Source organism: Microdochium trichocladiopsis (genome assembly GCF_020744255.1).
Source record: "Microdochium trichocladiopsis strain MPI-CAGE-CH-0230 chromosome Unknown B0I36scaffold_1, whole genome shotgun sequence".
Lineage (NCBI taxonomy): Eukaryota > Fungi > Ascomycota > Sordariomycetes > Xylariales > Microdochiaceae > Microdochium > Microdochium trichocladiopsis.
Genome location: NW_025763544.1, coordinates 454,086 through 475,009, shown reverse-complemented (window position 1 = coordinate 475,009; position 20,924 = coordinate 454,086). Strand labels below are relative to the sequence as shown.

The 20,924-nt window shown below is 56.9% G+C and overlaps 8 protein-coding genes across 8 annotated transcripts; 3 read left to right on the top strand and 5 right to left on the bottom strand.

The window, feature by feature from the left end:
* Positions 1 to 367: 367 nt before the first annotated feature.
* B0I36DRAFT_233945 (uncharacterized protein) lies at positions 368 to 2,968 on the bottom strand (the record flags this gene model as incomplete). Its single annotated transcript, XM_046149262.1, has 4 exons — positions 368 to 492; positions 555 to 2,451; positions 2,525 to 2,599; positions 2,657 to 2,968. 4 exons carry the CDS (start codon positions 2,966 to 2,968, stop codon positions 368 to 370), a joined length of 2,409 nt encoding a protein of 802 aa, XP_046017768.1.
* Positions 2,969 to 3,707: 739 nt separating this feature from the next.
* B0I36DRAFT_378853 (uncharacterized protein) lies at positions 3,708 to 5,418 on the top strand. The gene is made up of 2 exons (XM_046160736.1): positions 3,708 to 4,533; positions 4,613 to 5,418. The coding sequence occupies exons 1-2, from the start codon at positions 3,993 to 3,995 to the stop codon at positions 5,284 to 5,286; spliced, it is 1,215 nt and encodes a 404-aa protein (XP_046017767.1). The 5' UTR covers positions 3,708 to 3,992; the 3' UTR covers positions 5,287 to 5,418.
* Positions 5,419 to 5,633: 215 nt separating this feature from the next.
* Positions 5,634 to 6,911, bottom strand: B0I36DRAFT_1435 (uncharacterized protein). The gene has a single exon (XM_046148408.1). It carries the CDS (start codon positions 6,748 to 6,750, stop codon positions 5,980 to 5,982), a length of 771 nt encoding a protein of 256 aa, XP_046017766.1. The 5' UTR covers positions 6,751 to 6,911; the 3' UTR covers positions 5,634 to 5,979.
* A 253-nt stretch (positions 6,912 to 7,164) lies between these two features.
* Positions 7,165 to 8,574, top strand: B0I36DRAFT_309142 (ATP synthase complex subunit H-domain-containing protein). Its single transcript, XM_046152098.1, has 3 exons — positions 7,165 to 7,298; positions 7,388 to 7,475; positions 7,873 to 8,574. The coding sequence occupies exons 1-3, from the start codon at positions 7,275 to 7,277 to the stop codon at positions 8,142 to 8,144; spliced, it is 384 nt and encodes a 127-aa protein (XP_046017765.1). The 5' UTR covers positions 7,165 to 7,274; the 3' UTR covers positions 8,145 to 8,574.
* Positions 8,575 to 10,886: 2,312 nt separating this feature from the next.
* Positions 10,887 to 13,544, bottom strand: B0I36DRAFT_343565 (kinase-like domain-containing protein; the record flags this gene model as incomplete). Its single annotated transcript, XM_046156175.1, has 2 exons — positions 10,887 to 12,345; positions 12,424 to 13,544. 2 exons carry the CDS (start codon positions 13,542 to 13,544, stop codon positions 10,887 to 10,889), a joined length of 2,580 nt encoding a protein of 859 aa, XP_046017764.1.
* Positions 13,545 to 15,788: 2,244 nt separating this feature from the next.
* On the top strand, positions 15,789 to 16,805 carry B0I36DRAFT_1386 (uncharacterized protein). Its single transcript, XM_046148332.1, has one exon. The coding sequence runs from the start codon at positions 16,010 to 16,012 to the stop codon at positions 16,679 to 16,681; it is 672 nt and encodes a 223-aa protein (XP_046017763.1). The 5' UTR covers positions 15,789 to 16,009; the 3' UTR covers positions 16,682 to 16,805.
* A 1,412-nt stretch (positions 16,806 to 18,217) lies between these two features.
* Positions 18,218 to 20,051, bottom strand: B0I36DRAFT_1378 (uncharacterized protein). The gene has a single exon (XM_046148316.1). The coding sequence runs from the start codon at positions 19,690 to 19,692 to the stop codon at positions 18,352 to 18,354; it is 1,341 nt and encodes a 446-aa protein (XP_046017762.1). The 5' UTR covers positions 19,693 to 20,051; the 3' UTR covers positions 18,218 to 18,351.
* A 181-nt stretch (positions 20,052 to 20,232) lies between these two features.
* Positions 20,233 to 20,639, bottom strand: B0I36DRAFT_357103 (uncharacterized protein; the record flags this gene model as incomplete). Its single annotated transcript, XM_046157747.1, has 2 exons — positions 20,233 to 20,369; positions 20,465 to 20,639. 2 exons carry the CDS (start codon positions 20,637 to 20,639, stop codon positions 20,233 to 20,235), a joined length of 312 nt encoding a protein of 103 aa, XP_046017761.1.
* Between the last annotated feature and the right edge of the window lie 285 nt (positions 20,640 to 20,924).

Here is a 20,924-nt window from a genome sequence, read left to right as displayed (position 1 = left end):
GAGTGGTTTTGTGTGGATTATCCTCTCAACTTGTCTGCGGGCCGGCATCGCCGTCTGTATTTCCCGGATATTGCGGCTGAAGCCTTACCATGGGGGGCCCCTGTGAGGCGGGAAGCTGGGGAGTCCAAGATCGGCCCAGCTCGTCACACAAGACCCAGCACAGCACGGCGGGATCATCGTTGAGGTCCGACTACAGTCACGCTCAGAACCCTAGTGGCGGATGCACAGATCAAAGGGTGCTTCTTCAGCATCATCTTCGTGTGCATGGTTGTCATCTTTTCCGTCTGCAAAGTGCCTCTTCTATCTTTGAATCCAGTTTTTAAACACCTCGATACACAGTCTGCTCGTTAGTTGCCGCGTCTCGACGTCACTGGTCGAGCTTGACATAGTTGGCCGGGAACAGGCCAGAATCGCCCTTGTAGTGCCCAAACCACCAGTCCTCATCGGGGAACTCGACATTGGTAATTGTCGCACCCTCGGGGAAGCTCAGCTCTGCAGCATATCGTGTCAGCCTAACGTAGCCACGTCTGAATATTGTCAAGTGGTCCACTTACCATTGTCCTCGGCAGCCTCGTAGTCAAACTCGGCCGTCGCCGTAGCTCCACCTGCAGCCGCCGGCGCAGGCTCTGGCTCCGGCTCCGCAGCAGGTGCCGGGGGCGGCGGAGGGCGCGAAGCGGCAGGTGGCTCTGGAGGCGCCGGGCCATCGTTGGCGTCCTCGACCAGCTCAACATAGTTGCTGGGGAACAAGCCGGACTCGCCTCGGCTGTTCGTGCCCATCCACCAATCCTCGTCCACCATCTCAATGTTCTCGACGTACTCGCCCTCGCGCAGCTCGAGCTCGTTGTCCTCGGCCTTCTCGTAATCGTACTGAATCAGAGCACGCTTTCCGCCGCTCGATGCGGCGGGGGCAGACCCAAACTCCTCCTGTGCGACAGCTTCGGATGCCGCACGCGGGTCGTAGGACTCTTCTTCGGTGGGCAGGTCTTCTTCCTTGGGCACCGCACGCTCCAGCGTCCTTGTCGGCAGTGACACGGGGGGCTCTTGCACCGGCTCAATCTCAGGCTCCGGCGCACGTGCGACGGGCATGGCAACCCTGATAGGCGACGATGGCTCTGGCTCTTCTTCCTCTTCGTCGGTAGGAGGAGGTGGCCGAGGAGGCATGCCGGGAAGTGCGAAGCCGCCGGCTGGAGCGCCAGAAGAGCTCTCGACAGGCGGGCGAGCACCCATAGGAGGCGGTGGCGGCCCACTGTCCTCGTCCTCGTCCGCGCCAGTCGCCCGAGAAGCAGCAAAGGCGCCCGCAGCAGCGCCTCCAACAGCGGCAACTCCGGTAGGAGCCACCTCTTTGAAGCGATCCCGTATCGACCCGGAAGTCTGGCTCTCGATGGCAGGCGCAGAAGGTTCCGAGCTGGTCGCCGTGTCACCAGTCTTCTGGCCCGGGATGCCACGACCATACGAGCCGGTTTGTACCGTAGCCCAGCTCTTGCCCGAGTAACCGCTCTGCCAGCCACCGCCGCCTCCACCATTGGCGCTACCACTTGCCTGAGGTGCGATAGGCGACGGAGATGTTGCCGCAGGGGGCACACTGCCTCCCTGCGCAGCCTTCTTCTCTGCCCACAGCTGGGCCGGGGTCTTGCCGCCCTGGTCTGCGAATGTACGGCTGGCGGACCCAACAGGCGCAGCGGCTGGGGTTGCCACTGGACCATGTAGACCCAAGGCACCAGGAGTAAGTGGTTTTGTGCCGGTGAAGCTAGAGGCGCCACCCCATTTCTTTGCGACCTTGGGTTTCGGGAGCTCAGTGATACGCTCAGACTGACTGAATGCTGCGGAGCGCTCTGCGAGTGACTTGGGCCGTTCTGCCGCCTCAGGTTCCTGTGCCGGCTCTGGCTCTGGCTCTGATGGTTTTTGAGCCTTAGCACGGATTGCGGCAATGTCGACCTTTCCTACCGGCTCGTAAGCGCCTTTGACAGTGGTCGGTCTGTCGTCGTGCTGGTTCTTGGCAGCCGCGCGAATGGCCGCAATATCGACCTTACCCACAGGCTGATAAGCTCCTCTAACAACATCGGGGGCGTCCTCACGTTGAGCTGGATTGAATCTTGATGCGGGCTGCTGCTGTGATCTGAGCTCCTCAATGTTGACCTTTGTGGGCTTGTAAGCGGACTCGACCTTCTGAATCTCGGAGCGTGACACTTCCGGCGCATCACCCCAGCCGTCGTCGTCCTTCTTCTTTAGGTTTGCATTCCTGGCAGCCACCAGAGGGTTGAAGGAGATTGTTCCCGGCGTCGCAGAAGCGAATACGGGCTTTGATTTCACCGGGGGAGGTGCACCGCCAGAAGTAACGGGGGCACTCCCACCAGCGGTGTACTTGGCTCCAGAAGCATCTGATACTTTTTGCAGGATAGTCGCAGGTTCGAGATCGGCATCGGACCGGGCGGTGATTTGAACGTGGTAGCCCTGGTCCATTTCTCGTCAGCCCAAATCGATGGGGCGGACTGGAAGCTGCCCAATGCCAGGAGGAGCGACTTACGTGCAAAACCTTGGAAACAGCATTTACGTGGCTCGTAAAGTAGCCCTTAGTACGCTCAGGAACACCTCCACCGCACTGGTCATACTGTCAGCGTTTGCGAGACCAAGCTCGGCCTGTGAGAAGCTTCCTTACCCACGCAATGAGGGCGAATTTAGGGAGGCCCGAGTTCGGGTCCTTGACCTTGACAAACGCGAACTGGATGCGGCCCTCGTTGAAATCCTCAATGAGCTCCTCAAGCTCGCCCTCGCCTGTAGACTGGACCTTGAGAACGCTCTCCTTGTTGGACGAGTCTTGGAAGGCATTGGCGAGGGGCGCCTGCACCGAGAACAGAGCCCATTGGGCATAGGTGGAGGAGGAGCCGGCGGGGGGTGCTCCGCCGCTCACGACAGCTTGGTAGCTGCTCTTGATGGAGGGGCCGTTGGCGGAAAGGTTGAGAGACGCCATGATGGACACGAATGAGCAGGGCTTCGTGCACAATACGGGCGTGAGTAGTTGGGCGCGGTCTCAGGAGATGGCGAAGATGGGTAGGTGAGGGAGGACGAAAGCCTGGCTGGAGTGGGCGGCGTGGGAGAGCTGCGCCAAACTGGAGCAAGCGGGGTGATGTCAGAGAGGACCCCGGACGGCGTGAGGCGGTGCGGGCCACGACAGCTGGGCAGCAACCACGGTCTGAAGAGTGCCTGAGAAGATGGGAAAGCCAATTTGGACCAATTCAGGCACCGAAAGAAGAAAATTTTCCGCCATTTCTCAGGTACATATAGCTTTGATCACAATGCTGGAGATCCCATTCTGAGCAGGCTGCCAGGCTGCCTGTGCATGCCGTCAATCCGTCACTGATGACGAGGCCTGCCAAGGGATGGTGCAGGCTACAGCATAAGGGGTGAGTGAGTAAGGCATCACCCCATTGCCAGCAGCAATGATTAATGGGAATGCTGAGCACAAATTTAGACTCTGAATCATTGGCAGGCCCATGATCAACCAGAGACGCGGGGAGGTAAAGCTCCATCTGGACGGCTGGAGGTTTAGCAGAGCTGCCCGCAGCCCTGGCACAATGTGCGGTTCCCACATGCACTGTCCTAAGTGCACTGTGTCTCATCCAAATCGTAGCCACCGCCAGGCTAGCCATGGGTGAGGTTTCCCATTGGCCCAATGCGATTCGCGACGAGCCTCGTCGTGCTTGCGTCTCCAATTCCTCACCCCAACTCGACAGCCGCATTCCCGCCCTTCCCAAACCACAACCTCGCTCACATACTGCAGAAAAGATCGACTATAATCAAAGGCAACCCGACTCGCCACGGTTTCATCGCGCTCAGATCAACAGGACAGACAGCGTCTTCATCGAAAGTGCCATCCAATAATTGAGTCGTCCTTCGGCGACGAGAGGCGTCTAAATTGCGCGTGCCACGAAGTCGAGTATCACGCCACCCAACGCAACGAGGAGATCAATCATCCTCACCACTCTACGCGCACAATGGTTCTCCTATCCGAAGACTCGTCAGACATTAGCTCCTTGTCCTCAGACGACTCCCCCGAGCCGGAGCAGGAGCAGGAGCAGGAGAATGATTTCGAGGACACCGAGATTGTGGAGGAGCCGGAGCCTGTGCTTCCGCCTACGAAGAAGCAGAGACTAGCCACAGCATCGCGCGCCTCGTCGGCGATTCACGTAGAGCCAGAAGCCGACTCTGACCACGGTCACGACCTGGATGGCGACATCTCATCAGACACGTCCGGCGACATCCCAAACTCGCCGATCAACGCGAAGCTAGATGAAGAGGAATTCCACGAGCAAGTGACCGTGTGCGCGTGGGACGGCTGCGAAGCCGGCGACTTGGGAAATATGGACAAACTCGTCGAGCACATCCACAACGACCACATCGAGAGCCGCCAGAAACGTTACACATGCGAGTGGGTGGGCTGTCCTCGCAAGAGCATGCCGCATGCCAGCGGCTATGCGTTGAAGGCGCATATGCGCAGCCACACTCGCGAAAAGCCATTCTACTGCTATCTACCTGGTAAGACAGTCCTTGGTGATCCGTTTTCTTTCAGAAGAATATCAGCATTCACTAACACGAAGGTGTCTCCCTCTTGCAGAGTGCGATCGCGCTTTCACAAGGTCCGACGCCCTCGCCAAACACATGCGGACTGTCCACGAGACTGAAGCCCTCCGACCGTCCGACCCTGTTCCGAAGTCGATGCAGCACTCTAACTCGTCCAACGCAAAGGGCAAGCCGTTCAAGATAATACTAAAGACGCCACAATCGCATCTTGGCGGCGGACAGCAGGACGACTCTGTCGATGACACTGATGGTGGAGACGATGCGGTCGGCGCCGACTTCTTCACGCCTCTAACGGAGGAGCAAGGATTCACACAAAAGGAGCTCAGCATGGATCTCGAATCCCTATGGAAACTGTGCGTCGCCAATGTGAAATGGGGCACCGCCGACGGTGACATGCTGCGCAAACAATGCAAGGAGCTCGAGGAGGAATACCGCAAAGAATGGCTCGAGAAGGAGGTGGTTCTAGACCAGGTGTCCCAGGTCGAGGAGGACTGGTGGCAGCGCCGACGTGCGGTTCTCGCAGCCGAGGCAAAAGCACAGGGGCTGTCCGCCACAAATAACATCATGGCAAAGCGGTCCGTGGAGAGCGAGGCGCCTGCCGATGGAGAGAACGCCGATGTCGAGGCAAACATGTCTGATGCGGCAGGCCCCCCAGCCAAGAGAAGTAGATCTGTTGACGTGGACAACGATGAGGCCATGGCGTCGTAAGGATGTTGCATGCAAAAGCTCAAAAAGAGCTCAGGCCTTGAAGTTACGTACATTTGGTTTTCGCACAGGAGCAAGGAAGCCTTAATGAATTTAATGATTCAATACAGTCTATTGAGAGCGAGCAATTCCATGTTTGTCGTCCGCCGAAGCAAACCAGAGTATCTCATCATATTGCTCTCGGCCAATATCGCGGTTCTCTCTCGTTCATGCGGAACGCTGCCATGTTGGTGCCATATCCTGCCAAGTCAGAGTCGTAGCGGAGGGCACGCTAGGTGTATAACCGTCTTATCACTGCCCAGTCGGGATTAGGATTGGTTGGAACGCGGCCTACAAGAGAGGGTGTTCACATGGTGATGTTGAACAAGGCGAGAGGTTTTATTCTTTTCTTAAGCGCTGCATGCCCAGCCTGTGCGATCAAGCTTCGGATCGAAGCAGGATGTGGCATGCCAGCTTGAATAAGCTGTCACGGTTGCGGCAAGGGGTCGAGGAAATAGCCGACGAGCTGGAAGAATGGGTGCCCAGACTCGACACCAACCACAATAGCTCTGGCCCTCGGTTGGAGCTTATATTCCGCTGCAGCATAAGGGCCAATGGGAGCAAAGTTATGCCCACTTGCCAGGCTCATTCACGGGCATACCAGGCCGGAACGGTTCCACGTTTCCGCCAAACAGAAATGCGGTGTGGCCTCCGGGCTCATGACGCAGGAGCACTGCCATTACCAGTGGTGTCCTGCTTCCACCGCCAGATGCTCCACTCGCACAAGCACTCGTCGTCAAAGATCTGCGAGTCAGCGCGCTGCTGCCCGTCCGCGACGCTCTCAAGACCCAGGTCCTCAAGGCGAGACCACAGCTCGCGGATCTCGTCCAGATACGCGACTCTCAGCGCATAGCAGATGACGGCCCTGGCGTTGGGATCGTCGCGGCTCAGCCAGTGAGCCACGGTCGTCGAGATGAGCAGCGGGTGCTCCTCGGAGTAGCACGTGTCTGCCGTGAGGATGAGATGGGCCTTTGTGGCCGTGGCGAGGGGCGAGGCCCCTTCGTCCTCGGCGAGGTGGAAGTCCGATGGGTTTTCCCAGTCCAGGGTGCCGCACAGGACGCGGTTGTCCTTCAGGATTTCCTTGTTGAGCGCCACGTTGGCGGCGATGCCGGGCACGATAGGGCTAAGGTCTGTCAGCACGGCATGCTGGTTCCAGCGGACGGCGGCCGACACGCCGGCCATGCCTGTACCGGCGCCGAGCTCGAGGATCGGGATGACCTCGGACTGGTTGAGGACCCGCGGGAAGACGATTCGGGAGCTGTCAATGGTCTGCATCAGGCCCGCGAGGATCTCGGCGGACGCCCATGTCGTCAAGGGCAGACCCTTGGCCCGCAGGGCTGGTTCCGTGATGCGGATCTGCAACCTTGGGTTTTCTTGGTTCCCGGTTGGGATGTCGAAAGTTCTGGTGCCTGGCCCGGCGTCACCCATTTTTGCTCTTTTAAGCTCCAACTTCGAGCCAATGGATCAAGGAGCGAGTGGTGATGAAGCAAGCATGAAGGCCAGGCGGCTGCCCCCAGGGTGCGAGTACACTGCCATCTCTCTGCCCTAGACTTGCGGAAAAAAGCACGATGTCGAAAATCTGATATCCACAGTCGAGCTATGCATCAATTGGGTCCAGAGTTGTGCTGGGTACGTGCAAAGTCAAGCTCGAAATCAGGGTGGTTATGCACATAGCCGGCACATGCCGAGTGCTCTCACGTGACATGGAGAACTGCGGGTGTGGGGACAGCGGGCCATCCGTGGATGGGCCTGCCGAGTTCCTCCGACAGGCCACCCAGGCGTGCACGACTGGGCGGGCGGCGGGCAACCTCAGCCAGCACCAGACCTCGCCTTCTCCACTTGCGCCTCCTCCCAGAGAAAAACCTCACCCGCGAAGTGGCTGCTGCATCACCACCTGTACCCCTTCCCACACATCCCGCCATCGGCCCTTGTCGCCCACACCCTTGGTCATCATGCTTCTCCAGCTCAGAGCTTCGGTGCGTAGTCCTGTTTCCATCTCGCCGCCGTCCGTATTTCTCATGGCGACCCCGTTCCGCTGACATTGCGCGCGCGCATTTCCCTACAGTCTGCCCGGTCGGCCGCCGCTGCCGTTTCCCGCGTGGCCAGAGTCAACGCCGTCCGCGGCTTCATTGCCCCCACCGTCTCTCGCAGAGGTATGTGTGCTTTATATTTCTTCTGGTGCTCGGATTGGCAGGCATGGAGGTTGGGAATGGGAAGATCACGGATCAACCTCGAGACACGGCCTGAGGCGAGGGATATCGAACCACGATGACGGATTAGAACGACGACACCCACCGACGACAACCATCGAAGTGGCAATCGAGGACCACCGCTGCAACCTCGCCGTGTACACATCGAGTCACCTACAGCTTCTTCGCGCCCCAAACACACGAATCGATCGTCTGCCTCGACTGCACAGCCCACCATATCCGCTGGACGATACTCCCTTTCAGCCGCCACCAGAAGCGTGGATGATATCTAGAGGAGATGACTGAGATCAGACCTGCATCTTGAATGAACACCGACACTAACATTATATCCCATACGTAGCCGACTTCGTTCAGGAGTTGTACCTCAAGGAGCTCAAGGCCTACAAGCCTGCCCCCATCAAGGACACCGACTCCGTCGGCCAAGTCCAGACCTTCACAGCCCCCAAGGCCCCCAAGTCTCCCGAGGAGGCCGATCTCGCCAACTCGCTGAAGGACTACGAGAGCATGGCCGTCGAGGTCGAGGGCAACGAGGGTGTTACCGGCACTGCTCCTGCCGCTGTCGAGGACTGGCTTGTTGAGGAGGACGAGGGTGAGGAGGCTGCCCACCACTAAATCGGGAAGTCTGTTCGATGTTTCAAAGTCTTGGGGTGCTGCAAGCGTGTCCATTTCGGAAGCAGAGGAGGATCATCAGCCGAAGGGGAAGACAGATGCTTTGATTTCGAAGCAGAGCATGTCACCACAAAAAGTGTTCAATCACAAAGCGGTCGCATTTCACAAGCGAGTCGACCCGCGGTCTCGATGCAGCGAGGCCGTGGATGCACATGTACGCAAGTTAGCGGAAGCTTTCTGCGCACGCGTCTGTAATCCGTGTACATCTAAAACCTGGGGGGTTTCTAGTTCACTGCAATCCTAGATCCTGCTCAAAGCACTGATTTCACACAATTGTCTCTACTAAACATTACTGTCGTGACAAGCTGCAACACCTGGCATCCAGCCATCACAACAGGCACTCTCAGGTGAAGAGTGAGTGGGTGATGACGATATCGATGTGCCCTGTTGTGGCAATTGGAGGGTGCTTTCGATGATGCATGCGATGACGATAGATCTCAAGGCTAAGCAGCGCCCGCGCCACCACTGGCACCACCACCACGCCGCAAGGCGATGCAAAAGAGCACCCCACGCGATCTAAGCGTGGAGCTGACAACACACCGACAACATCCCACAGCCCCAGCATCCCTGAAGCAGGGCGCTACGGGGCCATCTTTGACATGGATGGCCACCTCTATTGGCTCAGAGAGGACGTCTTCGAAACCTCCTGCATGTTGTGATATGGAGAGAGGGCGGTGACTGACTGAAGCCGACCGCCTCGTTCCCCATCGGTGACCTCAGGCAGCTCAACTTGCATCAATTCAGACTGGCCAATGCGAGAGCCCGGCTACGAGCCCAATAAAGCGCATAGACGCATGAAAACCACTAAAGCAACACACACGCCGCCCAACCCACTTTCTCAGCTCCGATTGCCATCTTGACATCTGACTCTATTCCCACGGGACTGTGACAACACAACGCATAAATGTATAAAGTATGTACCTAGGCTAGATGGCCACAAGCCTTTCCCTAAGTACAGCAAGCAACCTTTCCAGATCGTTCAGGCAGGGCTGATGCATGCATACTGCGGGTCCGCCTTGCAATGGTGGTTCGTGCTTCCGCACCACCTGGGCATCTTCCAAGGCCGGTTCAGCCCTGCCTGTCAATGATGATCAACAAAGCAGCACTAGCAACAACAACAAGGAAGCGGTGTGTGGCTGTGTTTCGCCCTGACACCCCTTGCACTATGAGACGAGACGATTCGAGACGAATGAAGCACGCAATCCCCCATTTCTGCAAGTTGGCCATCACTGTTTCCACGGCCGATGTTCTCTCGATGTTCAAGAGCTTGCGAAACCGTGGGGGGGGGGGGGGATTTGGCGATCAAACCAAGTAGAATCCCTCTGCTTGGTAGTATTAAACGTCGCTTATTCCACTCATCCCATGGCTAAATACAAGGTACAAGGCTAAGAATACTTTTTTATCATAACAAGGCTCAACAGAACCCCTTTTCTCTGACTATCCTCACGAACGACGGAAGTATTTAGCTAGCCTCCGAGTCATGGGCCGCAATGTGTGCTGTGAGGTTGATCACTAGTTGCTACTTAAGCCTGTAGCACACGTGAAAAATTATTACCGCAGACTTTACACAAACGAGTTGCTTACATCAGTCCCCTCTATGAGGGTCTCTCTCTCTCTCTCTCTCTCTCTCTCTCTCTCTCTCTCTCTCTTTTCTCGAGTAATCGTGAGCAAGGAAAACAGGCCCCTTGCTCAGACTTACATCTCCCACTTCTGGTCAATGCTTCAGAATATGTCTTCGTTTCAGAGGCTGGCCTGCACAATTGCGCACTTTGAAGCTTTAGACGAACACGCGCGGTTTCTTCTGTCTTGCATATCATTAACAAACAGCGCCACAGTCGCGAGACCAATGTGATGTTAAAACGCCCCCATAAGGTCAACCTCGTAAAGTCAAGGATTATGTCAAGTAAAGTCGACCAGTCCGCCGTCCAAGAGACTGCAAGTCCGGTATGTTTACATCGTAGCGCGGAGCCTGTAGAAGGAATTGCAGGGAGAAACAACTTTTACACAGCACAAACCAACCATCACAAAGATTTAAAACTTTGTGATTAGAATAAGACCAGGTTGAAACAATCAGACGCAGGCTTGCCAAAGACCCCAACTGACTGGGTTTACCCAATGACACTTGCTTACTCTACTGGTCAAAAAGAACGAGCTGACGATTTTCAGACTTTTCGCATTGAATACCTGACCAATGCTGGCCCGCCCTTTTTGTGTTTCTCGCGGCCGCTAACATACTGCACAAAATGACGGCAATCAGATCGTCCTGGAAGATGATGTGAAGCCAGATGCCCACTCAGGCACCCCCTCGTCTCCCGTCCTCTTCCTAATATCCATACCTAGCAATGAGCAGACGCCATCGCAAAGTGACACACGCAGAAGAAGCAAACCACGTCCGACCCGATGCAATGATACGCGAAGGAAGAAACAGAAAATGTGTGCGGACGAGTTAACTTTGCCTCTCGCCACTATGCTGTAATGTGTGTACTGCCGGAACCTATCAAGGGCCGCTTGTGTGTTTGTACAGCAAGAATGACCCTGGCCCAGTAACGAATTTGCAAGGGAAGGAAACAATGAGCCAATAACCTAGCAAAAGACCCAACCCTACATGATGATCGTGAATGTGTGTCATATCCTTCTGTGATTCATAAAAGCAACTGGCGGAGCAACCTGGCATGGCAACGCGCGCTACATGTCAAAGTGCGAGTTGCCAAACGGCTCGTCACCGTGCCCTGTCTTTACAACTCCGCTCATACGGTTGTTGGCCCTCTGCTGAGCTAGTTCATCCAGATCGTCCCAGTCGTTATCTCGGCGGTGATGGTGATGGTGGCCTGAGTCGTTCATGTCCTCGTCATCGTAGCGGCCGCCCATGTGGTGGTCAAGAGAGCTCTCGTCCACAAACGTAAATCCTTGGAAGTTGGCCTGAGTGGTCGGGGACAGAGGTGTCGATGTAGCGAACCCCGTCGCGAGCTGCTGTGCCCTCTCGTTCAAAGACCCGTTCTGGTTGAGAGCATTCGTGAACTCCGGATCAAAGTAGGAAACATCGGTCTCCGACTTCAACTTTGGCTTGAATGGGGGTGCAATGAGCTTCCGACCCAAGACATCCCATTCAATGTCATTGAAGAATGGGTGGCGCATCAGCTCCTCCGCATCGTCAATGGCTCCCAACCGATGCTTCGGGTTGCGGTTCAGCAGCCCCTTGACGAAGTTGCGCCCCTCCTGGGAGAGCGTGTCTCGTGGAAACCTGACCTTGCCAAAGGCAATGTTCTTGTACATCTGCTGCGTGTCCTCGGCGTAGAATGGGCTCCAGCCGCAGCACATCTCGAACACGAGAACTCCCAAGGACCAGAAATCAACCATTTTCGTATATCCGGCCTCGTCGAGAAGGACCTCTGGGGCCAGATACTCCGTGGTGCCGCAGAACGTATTGGTGGTGTCGTTCTTGGTCAGGTTGGCTTTCGAAAGGCCGAAGTCGCATAGTGCGATGTGACCATTAGCGTCCAAGAGGATATTCTCAGGCTTGAGATCGCGGTAGACAATATCGTTCTTGTGAAGATGCTGAATGGCGAGGATGAGCTCAGCAATGTAGAATTTTGCCCGCTTCTCATCGAAACGACCTTCCTTCTGCAAGTGCCAGAAAAGCTCGCCTCCGGACATATAGTCTGTTACAAGGAACAGATCGTTGGAAGTCTGGAACGAGAATTTCAAGCCCACGATGAATGGGGATTCGGTCATCGCCGTGCGGACAAGGATATTGCGCTCGCCGACTGTGTGCGCAACCTCCTTCTTCTGCACAATGACCTTCTTGGACAGCACCTTCATGGCGTAGATACGACCCGTGTCCTTCTTCCGCACCTGGTAAACCTGCCCGAATGTCCCCTTGCCAATGAGTCTCAGGATCTGGAAATCGTCGGGACCAAAGTGCTTCTTCTCGGTCCGCTGGTAGTAGCACTCAACGTAGATCTCGCCAGTCGGGGCATCCTCAGCTGTCGTGTTGGCCTTGCCCTTGAGAGGGAACCAGCCCCGTACAGGCTCGTCCCGACTAGGGTTTCGCGCTTGGAAATCGGCATGCCCGAGGAACTCCTCGCCCGTCACTCCGTGATCGTAGACCGAGATATCGACCAGCATGTCCGCATCCACAACATCACTATGCAAGAAGTCAGCTTTCTCCGTTTTTCGCGGTCTTCACCATTTCCCTACTATTTAAATAGGTTGGATTACTCACAAGACGGCCTCGGCATCCCACTTAGGGCTCGTGAATGCTCGCTGGGCGTTTCGGTTGCGGAATGTGTTGTGATCATTTACGCTCGTGTTACTGCTCTGCCGGCTGCGCATGGGGATAGCCATGGGCCGGCCTGAGTCACTGGCCTGCCGTTGAATCGGAATCCCTGCACTGGTGGGTGCGGACGGTGACAAGTCGTCATCCTCCTCAAGGGGCTGCGGGCCTGCTGAGATGAGCTCGCTCCTCTGAAACACTGCAACAACATACGGGTCTCGGGCTTTCCGTATGCCTCTGGCCTCGAGGATCTTGATTGTCATTTTCCCTTTCTGCACGGGTGCAGCTGCTCCGCCGGTTTGTGAAGACACGGGCGTCGCTCTGCCACTGGCGGCGTTCCCGTCTCCATTGCTTGTCTTGGACGATGAACGACTCTCTGCTTGGGAGGGCTGCGCCGCCGACATCGCTCGAGTGGGGGTCGACTGGCCGCTCTTTTTCGCAGCAACGTCAGTTAGCTTCCTCAAATTGTCAATTGAAGCAGACTGCGCAAAATAGCCACAAACGTCGCCGGAAGAAGTCATGCTCAAAGGAGTGCTCGGAGTTGTGCGAGTGGTACGAGAACTGGGGTTAGACAGGTGACTTGCGAGCACTGTAGAAGGTGTGACAACACTACTCAGAGGAGCTGAAAGGCTGGCCCTTCGGACCTTCAAAGACAGGTCCGAGAGACGCTTGACGTGCGCAGAGACCGGCCGAACAGCTCTGCGAGGAGCGTTGTCTGAACCAGGGCCGCCGCTGGCGTTTTCAAGCCTAATTCCCTTCTCTGATGATGATTGCGAACGCGGAGGGGTGGGATAGGGGTCGTGAGAGGACAGTGTTATTGGTGGAGGGACAGCATCGTCGAGCGGCTCCAGAGTCTCGTGCGGGAGAAGAGGGAGCTTTACGTGCGCCTCTTCCTCCTGACTCATACCAGGAGGCTCATCGCTGTGTCTTTCTCGTGGTATCGACTCTCGCTTCGTGTCTATCGCAGGTGATGTGGGAGGTAGAGAACCACGCTCGGGAGATCGGGTGTAGGCGGCAGAACGCGACAAGAAATCTAGAGAGGCGGAACGAACCTGGCCAAAATAGCTCATGATCTGTGGCAGGCGTTTGTCGTGGAGATCCGGCTGAGGCGTGGCTATGCCGGAGCGGGGGGTGTCGTTGCCAATGTGGTCCGACACCTCGTCATCGGCCGGGGATGTCCTGCTTCATCAGTCAATACATGCTTCCAGGAACCCTTGCCCAGTGGGGCCTTTGTATAAACGCTGCAGGGTGTGGTGCAAGTGCCGGACCAGGAAACAAGACTTCCAAGTATGCAGGATGTTCGGGCTGACGCGCGAAGAGGCGGAACGGGGCGGTTTGCGTGCATTGCGATCGCTTTGCTACTGAGCACTCGCACGTCCACTTGGACAAAAGTCGTTCTCTGTCGGATCGGCCAGTTCCATGCGGGGTGGCTCGCGGGGGTTTCGTCATCGCTACCAAATCCCCCAGCAAAGCGATCGTTACTGCAGCACGACTGCTGCCAGTTGGATTGCCCAATTCCCGTAGAACGAGCCTGTCGCAAGCCCCTACACAGAATTGAGACCGGCAATGCGGCAAGTGACAGCGACTGTTGAGCTGCTGTTCTGGTGTTCCTCAATGCTTGAGGAAGCTGGGGTGGGGGAGGGGTTGTCGCAAGCTCGTGCTAGCACGCAGAGCCGCCGAGAGGGGAACCGATCCTGGTCAAGCTTGGAATTTTTTGCCCTGTGCAGCTTCGAATCGAGCCAAAGCGCTGCAGGCGAGTCAGGCCGCCATGAAGTTTTGTGCAAACCCCGCGCAATGCATGCCGCCGAGAAGCGGAGCGTCAGCTGTTGCATAGTCCCGATCTTTGAAGGCCGCTTTGGAGTTTCCCAAGAGTTTCCCCGGGTCTAGCCGAGGTTACAGATCCTGCCAATGCTGCTGCGTCGGATACTCGATGGCGTTGAGGAAGTGGTGTACTGGGTGATCAAGTATGACGATTGCATGCTCGGCAGTGATGCTTGAAGCTGCAGGCGAAGATGTCCCAACGGCAGCCGGGTTGCTCCGGGTTGCGGGTAAATTGAAATCTGGCCATGATGCGCCTTGGTTGACGTGTTGGGGCCGCAATCCAGGTAACTTGGCTCGACAGCCGGCGAGGCTCGACTTGAGGCACGGTGACTTGCCAGACGGACTCGGAGACTGATGCCAAATGAAGCTCCCCAGGCCCAGACATGAAGCTGTATGCTGAGGACCCAGGCGGGTTCGGAAACAAGACGGTCCAGTGAACTGGCCAGTGAAGTGAAGTGATGGGCGCCGAGACCAAGGGATGTGACTGAAGCGGGATGATCCGAGAAAAGGGAAAGCGAGGCTAGGAGGATACGAGAGAGAGGCTGTCGACTTACTTGGACATCATGGCCTGCGTGGCCCGCCGAAGAAGGTCGAAGCCGCCCTCGGAGTTTGACATGTTGGCTGGAGGTGTTGTGGGATATATCCCAGCTGAGAGTCGCTCCACGCACGATTCTAGCAGCGCCTCGTGGAGAGGGAAGTGGCGGACAGGAAGGGACGCCGACTTTTTTGGAAGTCAGTCAGACGGCGATGGTTATCACAGGCGACTGTAGCTCAGAGCCTGCGGAGTCGAGCTCCCATGAGTAGGCCTGGAATCACGGCAAGCTTGCGCGGGCGTGGGGGGAGAGGCGGGCGAGGGAGGGAAGGTGTGCTGAGGGTGGTCGAGGTTGTGGTGGTGGTGACAGGGGCACAGGTTGTACTCGGGAGAGAACTGGCGAGGGAAGCAGGCCGCCGGCGAAGTCTGGTGGTATTTGCAGGCTGGAGCCCAAGCTCGGGCGCTCGAGCGGGAGGGGGTAGGCGCTGGCAAAGGATAAAATGGGGCGGCTCGGCTGGCTGGAAGCTGGCGGGCAACAATTGAATGCAGGCTGCCTGCCGCCTGCAGGCGCTCTGGCTGGGCGCTCCTCGGCCCTTTCTTCCAGGCTGCTGGGACACTGCGGCCTCAGGCCAAGCTCCTCTTTGGGCTCGGTTCTGGAACCGCCTGCTCCAGACCAGACAGCTTCGCTGCTGCATGCAGCGCATGCAAGCCCTCAACTTGCCGTGCGGGCTGTGTTGGGGACACGAGGCGAGTGAGGGGTCTTCTGGGGAAGGAGGGGCTCTGCCGCCACGCTGCGTGCCCGGATGTGCCCCGTTCACGATTTCTCCTGCCCGTGCAAGTCGAGCAGTCAAACACTCAGACTTGGAACTTGGAAGACGAGGCTTGATGGTGGCTGGCGCGGCTCCGCCTGGCAGCCGGCCTTGTAGGCGACAGGGCAGATCCATGTCCGTTTGACGCCAGACGTGCTGCCAATCCATCGATAGTCACTACGCTACCTTATGGTACCTAGTGCAGTGTAGTCTCCGCTTAAGGCAAGTAAGCGTAGTGATCCTCCCACCAGCAGGCCCGTTCCAACTCGTGCTTATTCCAGAAACCTCAACTTGCTTATTGCAATCTCGCATGCATCCGCAGATGCCACTCGCCTGCTTGACAAACGCGTCGGCCCCTTAGCATCCTGTTGACATGCAGCTTGGGCCTTTCGCCGTCCGCCTACTGCATGGTGCGAGACAGAGGTCAATGGCCTCGCCCCCCATCACAGTCCTCCGACGCAGATTCACATGCCGCTGGCTTGGCCCCATGCGAGCTCTTCTAGAACACTGCCCCGCCATGCTGCTGCTGCTTCAGTCCTCCCATCAAACGAACTATGCCAAGGCCTTGAAACGAGGAGAAGATACATGCCGGCACCCGACACGTACGGGCCTCCCAGAACACAGCATTGCTGCTGGCAACGACGAGATCGGGATTGTCCATCCCCTGAGCCCAAAGCGGAGCCTTGGGCATTTTAGCTCCAGCGCATCGATATCATGGGCCCCGAGTATGACGCTGTCAGGACGTCGGCCAATTCCACAGGGGTCTTACCTGACTCACGGGCGCACCCGCACCAGCTTCGTCTGGACAGGTCCACGATCAGAACCTTGGGCCATCGCTCTCGCCGAGCTGAGAATTTGGCCAGAATCAGCGCCGAACACGACACATTCCCGCCGGCCTCAGCGCGGTATCATTCGCTCCGAAACTGCTGAATTCGAAGGTGCTCAGTTTTGCACAGAAAGCCCCCGCTTCTCAGCTCTGCGCCTCCGGGCTTACCCGAACGCTAGCCACCTTATCTCTCGCACCAATTCGTTCCAGAAGGATTGACAGGCACGTTGAGTCGGTCACGTCACTCCGGTTGTTGACTCGGTACATGCTGGCCAGAAAGTGGTTTCAACATTTTGCGCTTAGGTCCCTGCCACATTTCACTTGCTGACTGTGCGCGGTGCAGTTCTGCCGCACCTTCCTTCGGAATAAACCGCTAGGCCAGTTTCATTCGGCTCGCCTAGGAGAATTGCTGACTGGAGCGTCCAAGTTTAGCATTCGCCATGAAGCAAAGAAGAGCACGAGAGGCATGCGCAGGCCGCCCGTCCGTGCGTGGGTCGCTCGTGTAAGTCGACCGAACCAGGATCCACAGACTGCTTCTCTCCGCCGCGATTCGTCAGTGAGAGCGGATCATCCTCCTATGGCCTTTGCGCCGTCCTGTCAATTGGTCGTGCAGGCGCTGGTGCTCAAGCAGTCTCACCCAATATGTGAAAAAGCTCCTTGGCCCGGGCTATTGCTGTGGAGCTGTCCAGCCCGCATTTGTGCTTTCCCAGCGAGTCTCTGGACACTTGTCTCGCCCAGGCGTGCCGCCGACCTCCGGACATGCAAGGGCGATACTGGCAGGAATGCCTTCAACGAACCGCCATATTGGGCCGTGCCTTGGGGGCCGTGCTCCAACTTCATTCCATCATGATGTCGTCCTCACACCGCCACCGTGACCTTCGCGCCAAGGATTGACAATAGAGCCAAATATTGGCCCCCGAACGGCCCAGACGTCCATACAATGCAAAATGTGTTCACAATGATGACAAATGGAGGAAAAAGAAAAGGATCGATTTCCTAAATGGCCCAACCCATGTCTGTTTTGCATGAGCAGTCACAAGTCGCCCAACGGATTGTATCACAATGGGCAGGAAGACACTGGACTACATGCTATGTGCTCCATTAATTCCTGATGAATCAGAAGTGAGAATGGAGGAAGACCAGCTGTATTCCCGCGCAGCAGCGGAGCACGCCGCTCCCCGCTGGCCGTGCTCCATATCCTCCTCCCTATATCAAGATGCATCCTGCGCAAGAGAGATATCACTGTGGTCCTCGGACCATCTGCCCAAACCAATGAGGTCCCAGTCCTTAGCACAGTAAACAAGTTGGAACTGCCTCCAGCGTATCAACATGTGGTTTGCATGATTATGGAAACTTGATGTGTGCCACATTCTCGACACAGCATTCCGGGGGGTGCGAGAAACAACCTGGGAGCAAGCCCATCTACAAGGGTCTTGGCTCCTCAACCCGCTACATGCTCGTCTGCTCTTTCTATGGATTTGTGGATTGCCTGGAATTCCCTTCTATCGTAGTCACAGATTGAGACAACCAGATCCTGGGCTGGATCTCAGATTGGAAACGCAAGCAAGCCAATTACACCTCCTCCTAGGGCCTCGCCACTCTCCTTATACGCGGTCACTTGATGCTAAGCCGAAAGAATATTGTCGAAATCCCCGTGCTCGGCTGGTGAACCCTTCACTGTGCAGTCTGCATATATCTTCAGGCTCTCTCAAGTCATTCGTTCTGTCCTAGAAATACTTAGTAGTCATTACGCTGGCCTTTCAGGTTCCAGTGTGAGCATGCATTGCCGTCAGGACCTCTGAACCCAGACGGCAAGAGTCAATATGAGCAGTGGGGATATGCTCTAGCACGTCTCCCACCACACATCACGACAAGTACGCGTGCTGGATTCATGAGACCAGCATGCTTCTCTGCGCATCCGTCGCGCGCTTCCCACCTCTACCGCCACGTCCCTTGCCACCACCACCACCTCTACCACCACGTCCCTTGCCTTTCCCACCGCGAGGCCGAGAGGAAGCCGCTTCCATTTGTCTAGCCTGCACCCGCAGCGACCCCTGTCTGCGGACCGGCACGCCATCATCATCAGCAGCACCACCACGGCGGCCGCGCCGGATATCGTCAAGACCAGGCTGCCACTCCGTCTCGCCGTGATCGATCTTTTTGTTCTTCTTCCGGGCCCGCTGTTTCTTGGTGAGTGCTCGACGGGCTTGGCGCTGGAGGTGCTTGGCTGCTTTGGTGCCCGCTGGGAGGGTCTTTGGAGGGATCTTGGTGAGGCGGTGCTGGGGTCCAGGCTGTGCGTCTACTTGGGCATCATCATCTTCTTCAGTCTCTGAAACTGCCTCGACTGCTGGGACGGAGATTTCTGTGGTACCAGCGGCGTTCGACGGGACAGTTGCAGCCGGCACTGACGAGTGTTCGTCCGTCTGCTGTGCCTGATCCTGGCGTCCTCCGGGAGCAACAGCCCCGCAGTAAGGCAGGACGACTTTGCCTGCCCTGATCGAGGCCACGACTGGGTTATGCGTCTCGCGGAACTGCGTAATTACATCGAGATCCTCGTCGTTCTGGATGCCCACCTCGCCGATCTTGGGTGCCGGGAGGTCCGCGTCGTCGGCCGGCACCGCAGCTGGATTCCAGAGCTTGTGCTTCGGAACCGACGTCTTCTTGGAGGAGGAGGAGCGGGGTGCGAGGTTCTTCAGGTTCTCCTCGTCCTCCGAGTTCCAATCAGACAGGGACTCGTCCTCCCATGAGCAGTAGCCGTCGTCTTTGTCTGCCCGCCGTGCCCGTCCGCCGAGGGAGTAGCTCCCAGAGCCCTGGAACATCGCCGATACTATGGCATCGGCGCGCTTGCGTAGTTGCTCGGGTGTTGTGGCCGAGTTGAGCCAGGTCTTTGCGCGGGCCAGGTGTTCGTCGCGCTGAGTGACGCTGTAGCCCTTTCTGCCAGCCGCCGGGGTTGTATCGCTGATTAACTTGGAAGGGGCCTCGACGTTTGCTGCCACGGCAGCTGTATCTGGCTTGTCGTTTGCGAAATCGAGACGTCTCTTGATATTTCCATAATTTGTGTCCCAGGTCACCACGAGTCCGCCGTTCTGGGGTGAGTACGGGGTAGGGAGCTGGCGGACAGGAGCGGGCTTGCCCTTGGTGGGAGTAATAGGGCCATCACCACCAGGTGTGGTCATAATAACGTCCTCGTCGGGCTGGTGAGCCCGCTGTTCGGGTGGAGGTGAGTTCATGGTGATTGTTGTGCTTCAGTAGCAGCTGCCCTGTCAGAACGGTGAATGTAGATGCTGTTTGTAGCGATTTGCTGTTATAGAGCCGTGACGAAGACACTACTTGGTTATTTTGTCTCGTAATAGATATCGAGATGGAATCTTATGGCTGATGGTAGTGCTTGCTGCCGCGATGGCGGCATACACTTCAGGTCAGATGCCTTCTGTTGCTTTGAAACTAGTGGAGTTCTTCGGTTTGGCATAGAAGGATGTTGGTTCTTGTCATTCCACAGAGGCAGGTCACTGGGCAATAACTCTCCGGGACTGCTCGTGCTGAGTGTCATGAGTTTGTGATTCATGGGTACTGGAGTCGGTATGCGGCCGTGGGGTCATGGGAGTTGGTTGGCGGGAGGGCCAGTCTGAGATAGCACCGGAAATTGACTGACGAGTGCATTGATTGTGTCAAAGAAAGATTCGCAGTGAGGCAGTAGCGACTCGTTTCTGGAAGTACTCGTGTCCATCTACGAAGTCTTGCGCCTGCAAGAGCAGAGTCAATCGGATGAACTATTCCTTCTCTACAGCCATGCCCTTCACCCTCGCAGCCACATTCTGCAGATATGCCTCCATTTCCGTCGTGACACCAGCAGGAAAGTGCTGCTCTTGTGTGAGCTGCCTTGGCAGTAGGGGATCTGGATACAAAGCTGTTTGACAGCATGGTCAGCCGTGAACGGGGCCCATGAGTCTGCGACGGACATGAGGGCCAGCCAGCCCTGTGGCATAGAGGACCCGTGCGTACCTATGTTGAACTTCTGATCAGTCAGGCGCTTGGTGAACTCGAACTGCTCGCGTTCACGGCGTTCTTGCGCCGAGGCCTTGCCTGCGGCTGTGGAATCCGGGGTCTGTATAGGCGCCTCGCTGAACGAGTGTGTAGGCGTGTGCAGCTGAGCTGGCATCCGAGGGCGGCCGGCCATGATGACGTCGGGAACGAGTCGATTCCAGACGAACCTGAGCAGGTTGAAAGTGATGTTTTGTGAGACTTGCAAGGACAGAGCTACCACAATCAAGCACGTATCCCCGCAACAGGTGATCAAAGAGCTCGAGCTGCCGTGGGACGAGATGCAAGTCCGCAAGGCGGCTTAGACGTCCCCCGTCCAGGCGTGTCGTTGGGCATGCGGCCCCACCCCACCACACACACACACACACACCGGCACCAGTCAGCCAGCCAAGCCAGCCCTCCCGCCCTCAGCAGCGAAAAG

What these genes read in the sequence shown, in the direction of transcription:
- B0I36DRAFT_309142 (XM_046152098.1), top strand. Translation starts at nt 7,275, where the DNA reads ATGCTTCTCCAGCTCAGAGCTTCG. An exon ending in TTCTCCAGCTCAGAGCTTCG is followed by an intron (nt 7,299 to 7,387) that starts GTGCGTAGTCCT and finishes ATTTCCCTACAG; the next exon opens with TCTGCCCGGTCGGCCGCCGC. An exon ending in CCCCACCGTCTCTCGCAGAG is followed by an intron (nt 7,476 to 7,872) that starts GTATGTGTGCTT and finishes TCCCATACGTAG; the next exon opens with CCGACTTCGTTCAGGAGTTG.
- B0I36DRAFT_378853 (XM_046160736.1), top strand. Translation starts at nt 3,993, where the DNA reads ATGGTTCTCCTATCCGAAGACTCGTCAGACATTAGCTCCTTGTCCTCA. An exon ending in ATTCTACTGCTATCTACCTG is followed by an intron (nt 4,534 to 4,612) that starts GTAAGACAGTCC and finishes TCCCTCTTGCAG; the next exon opens with AGTGCGATCGCGCTTTCACA.
- B0I36DRAFT_1386 (XM_046148332.1), top strand. Translation starts at nt 16,010, where the DNA reads ATGCAGCTTGGGCCTTTCGCCGTCCGCCTACTGCATGGTGCGAGACAG.
- B0I36DRAFT_1378 (XM_046148316.1), bottom strand. Translation starts at nt 19,692, where the DNA reads ATGAACTCACCTCCACCCGAACAGCGGGCTCACCAGCCCGACGAGGAC.
- B0I36DRAFT_1435 (XM_046148408.1), bottom strand. Translation starts at nt 6,750, where the DNA reads ATGGGTGACGCCGGGCCAGGCACCAGAACTTTCGACATCCCAACCGGG.